The following is a 4,634-nucleotide window of genomic DNA, read 5'->3' as shown; positions in this document are numbered from 1 at the left end:
GGGTCCTGGGTGCATGGCATGATAATCAATTTCTAAAAACTGCATTTCTTTGCTTTTCGGTTATGTTACATAAACTCTTTTGAGTGCTCCAAAGAGAATTTCTTGACCTCCAATGAACCACCTAACCTCCATTCTTCCTTCCTATACTCAGTGCCACTGCTGAAGCTGAAGGCATCCAGCCATTAGTAAACACCCTGTCCAGTAAACGCGACGGAGCCGTAGCCAACGCGGCCACCGTACTGACCAACATGGCGCTGCAGGAGCCCCTGCGCGAGGCCATGCAGAGCCACGAACTCATGCAGGCTCTCATCGGCCCGCTGGGCTCAGCCAACACCCTCGTGCAGAGCAGGGTTGCCCTTGCCGTCGCTGCCACGGCCTGTGATGTGGAAGCTCGCACAGAGGTAACTGCCCCCTCCTGTTGTTGGGCAGGATCTATCAGCGTATTAATTTGAAACATTTTCAAATTATTTGGACCTACCTACCATTAAGTCTGTCAGAATTCTGACAGTACTTTGGAAAACAAGCTGGTGTAATTGAAAGCAAAGATGGAGAGCATACCCTAGCAACCTGATAATTCTGTTCTAAGTATTTATATACTTAAGAGAATCTGTCCCTCCTGGGTACCAGGAAAATGGTTTATAATATCTAACTAGAAATAAAGAACTGGCCCACTCTTCATATATAAATAACGGTGTATTCCTAACATGGAGTCTCAGGTCAGTGGAAATGAATGAATTGTAGCTCCAGAGAGTGGGGAGGAGTGTCACAAGCATTATGCAGAGTTAAATCAAAGAACAGAAGAATAGGTACTTGTGGCTCATTTATATAATGTAAGAAATACTCAACTCCAAGCTGTGTGTCACCTACACATACATACATATGTTAAAACTATAAGGAAAAGCAAGGTGATAATGATAATTAACCCTAAATTCAAGGAAGTAGTTGCCTGAGCAGAGAAATAGAGTGGTTGGAGTGGGGAAAACTCAGAAATTCAAAGTCGTATTGATGTCCTGCTTCTTCAGCGGGGTGATAGACAAACAGGTGTGTCTTTTACTATAATGCTTGATAGTTTGTATACTCTTGTGCTTCTTTTATAGTTTATATCCTCAGAATGTAGAATTGAATTCTTGGACAATTGATCATCTAAATATTGTCTTAGTACTTAAAATGATTCTAGTAAACTTTACCTAAAATTTGACATAAATGTACAAAGATCCTTTTACTCTTGATTTTCTTATGTGTACCTGTCATCATCAAATTCCAACAGCCTGGAATTTTGTTCCTCTCTCCCAACAAAGTAACAAAATGTAGTACTTATTGATCACCTACTATGTACCAGACACTGTACATGCACGGAAACGTCATTTGAAATAAGTACACTTATAATACCCATTGCACAGATGAGGAAAAGGAAGTTTAGAGAAGTAACCTGTTTACAGAGTTGGCAAGTGGCAAATCAGGGATATGAGAGCAATCTTAATTCTAGAGCCCAAGCTTCACATTATGTTGCGTATTCAGACAACTATCTAATCTGCTTTTTGTTTTCTCTTAGATGTTTCTTCTACCTCCTTTCCTTGTTTCCTTTGACTCAGTTCATTTATATTTGCCCCTTTAGGAAGTAAGAGAGCCACCAGACACTTACCACCTACTGTATGCCAGGTATTATGCTAGGCATCAGGAATACAAGGGTAATAAAAGTATCACAGTCAAGTACTCTCCATGATCTTGCAGAGAAGTCCCTGTAGTTCCTGTAATAGTGCAGAAAACTGCCCCCCATACTTGCAAATGCAGGACCCTCGTCACACTATTGCAAGTTTCCAGTGGTTTGCCATTGCTATAAGGTAAGAGTTAGGCTCCTCACACCCTGTACAAGGGCCTTTAAATGCTCTATGCTTGCCTCTTTAAGCAGCCCAAGCTCCAGCTCTTTGCAGGGGGGCTCCACATCCCAAAATACCACACTCTTTGTACTTCTCTCAGAATGTTCCATCCTGCCATGTATATCTCCTTGGTTTCTCTGTGTGGAAAGCCAATCTATCTTTCTTCTACTGTAAATTCCACCACAACCTAGCTCAGGGGCTGGGAATGTAGCTCAGTGGTACAGTGCTTGACTGGTCTGCATGAAACCCTGAGTTTAATCCTCAAAATGATCCGATTTTTGAAAATAGCTAGGCTGCTCAGCTGAACTTTGTCCCATGAGGCCCTCTTTCAGTCCCCAAGCTTGACTGCATCCTCCTCTGCACTCTGATACACCCTGGACATTATTTCCTTGGTTTTCTTTTTTCACATTTTATTGTTCTTGTATTAAGAACTGAAAGCTGCTTGAGACTTTAGGGAAAGGAACTGAGAGTTTTCTTTCCTATGCCCATGTCTTTAATATGTACGTGGTACATAATACACACTTAATACTCGTTAAATGAACAAGAGAATGAATGAAGAAATGAATGAACTCACTAGGTCTTTATCAAAAAGAACACGTGGAGTTAGGTCACTGTCTTGTACTGTATGCAAAATAACAATGTTGGGCATTTTGACTAGCCAAGTGTGGGATGCTGAGGGAACTTTTCTATGAAGTCCAAGTTACATACGCTAAAGTGTGGGACGGGCCAGAGTCCCTGTGTTGAGACAGCTGACTGCAAGTGGAATGCTCTCCGCAAGCCTCCTGACTTTGGATGCTATCTTTGATACGAATATTTGGTGGAATAGTTTTTATTATCCAGCTCAAATAATGCACTATTGCATTTCAGATGTGAAACAAGCACTCCCTCAGATTTGTTTTTCACTGGATTAATTTGTACAGGAGTAATTTCTTTTCATAATGTAACTAATGTAGTCTCATCCAGTACTTTTCTTTTTTTTCCCCCTTCCCGAGTTCTTGAAGAAACAAAAAGACACTCTAAGGTGGCCTAAGTGGGTCTTTTTCTAGAGAATTGCCTCCCTAGTGCTCTGACTGCCCTTCTGACCTGGTGGCTGTGTCCAGAGATGTGGGTGGTGGCGATCTCTCAGTACGACCTGTGGCCGTATTGATTTTTCCTGCTTGAGCTGGAGGATTGTATTACCTTCTTATTGCTGCTGTAACAAAGTACTACCACCTGGTGGCTTAAAGCAATAAAAATCTATTAACTCACAGGTTTTAGAGGTCAAAAATCTGGGGGGAAATTGGTTTTAAGAACTTAATGTGGGCTGGTGAGCTAGCTCAGCGGATTAAGCGCTGGCTTAGGGAAGTGCTAGGACTGGGGTTCCATCCCTGGGGCCACAGGCTATGCCGGCCCCACCCTCAGCATGCTGAGACATTCACCTAGTCCAGGCTGCAGTGCAGGCCTGTAATCCCAGCACTGGGGAGCCTGAAAACAGGAGGATCACCCTCAGTCCTCGCTGCACAGTGAGACCTTGTATCAAACACATAAATGTGTCAACAGGGCTATGTTCCTGCTGAAGGCTTTTTTTTTTAAATCCATTTCTTTGTTTTTGTACCTCCTAGAAGCCACCTGTAGTCTTTGGCTCAGGGCCCCTTTCTCCATCTTCAAAGCACATCATCCAGTATCCATTTCTATCTCATCTCTTTTGTGCTTCTGGCACTGCTGTCTTGCTTTTGTAAGAATCCTGTGATTATGTTCTACCCGCTGGATGATCAAGAAAAAGAGCCCAATCTCAAAATCCTTAATCTAACCTCATGTGAAAAGACCCTTATAGGGAAATGGACCTCTTTGGAGGGTTGTTATTTGGTCTTTCTCAGAACCAAGTAAATTTGCTGTATTCAGAAGTATAAGCAGAGTAAATTAGAGCATTCCCCATGTAGACAGTGAGAAGACAGGCTCCTTCCCAGGTCAAGCACCTTCCTCAATCCCTGCAAACACCCAACCTCCAACCCCCTCCATTGCCCCACTCCCCACCAAAACCTGTGAATTCCTGCTATGACTTTACTGGTGCCTCTTGTCATGGAAAACTTGCCTCCTGTCCTTGAAGTTATGCACTAGATTTTTCCCACGGAATTTAATAAATCTGAACATGGACACATTCTAAAGATTTTCACATGGTTATGACCTTTCATCTAATAATGAGATTTTTTAAAAAAGCATAAATGCTTTTGCCCTATGTTCTTCATGTGTAAAATGTTGGTGTCCCCTTCTAGTTAAGAAATCGAGGTGGGCTGGAGCCCCTAGTGGAGCTCTTGCACTCCAAGAACAATGAAGTAAGAAGGCACGCCAGCCAGGCCGTGATGGTCTGTGCCAATGATGAGCTGACGGCCACTGAGCTGTGCAAGCTCGGGTGAGTGACGCCACCCCCCTCCCCTCTCAGATGATGAGCAGAAGACAGAGAGTGTGTGCTGCACTCCCAAGGGGGCAGAGTGTTCAGGAGCCCCAGTGATCCACAGCACAGGCCTTCAGTGTTGGGGAGACCACCTAAAGGAAGGGTGTTCTTTACCTGCCTCCCGAAGGGTCCCCAGCTGATCTTTATGCAGTCATCTTTTCATTTCTTCATCTTGGTAAGTGTTTCCTTTTGGCTTTTCTCTGCCATTGTCAAACACTGCCCTATCTCTCCCTCTACTTCAAGGTCAAAATAAAACAAGCAAGTCATGACTATCATCTGGATTTTTCCCTTCCCTACCTATCCATATCTTTTTATTAGGATTCTAT

The 4,634-nt window shown here is 43.2% G+C and overlaps 1 protein-coding gene across 1 annotated transcript in view; it reads left to right on the top strand.

Moving 5' to 3' along the window:
• Positions 1-4,634, top strand: part of Armc3 (armadillo repeat containing 3) — a 97,415-nt gene that overhangs the window by 63,310 nt on the left and 29,471 nt on the right. The window contains exons 7-8 of the mRNA XM_023701983.1: positions 152-401; positions 4,130-4,266. Of these exons, the coding sequence (XP_023557751.1) occupies positions 152-401; positions 4,130-4,266 (387 nt within the window). The remainder of the gene's footprint in view (positions 1-151; positions 402-4,129; positions 4,267-4,634) is intronic.

Source organism: Octodon degus, unplaced genomic scaffold (assembly GCF_000260255.1).
Source record: "Octodon degus isolate 3935 unplaced genomic scaffold, OctDeg1.0 scaffold00145, whole genome shotgun sequence".
NCBI classification, from domain to species: Eukaryota; Metazoa; Chordata; class Mammalia; order Rodentia; family Octodontidae; genus Octodon; species Octodon degus.
Note: the sequence above shows the minus strand (reverse complement) of the source record. Positions and strands in the feature narration are given on the sequence as shown.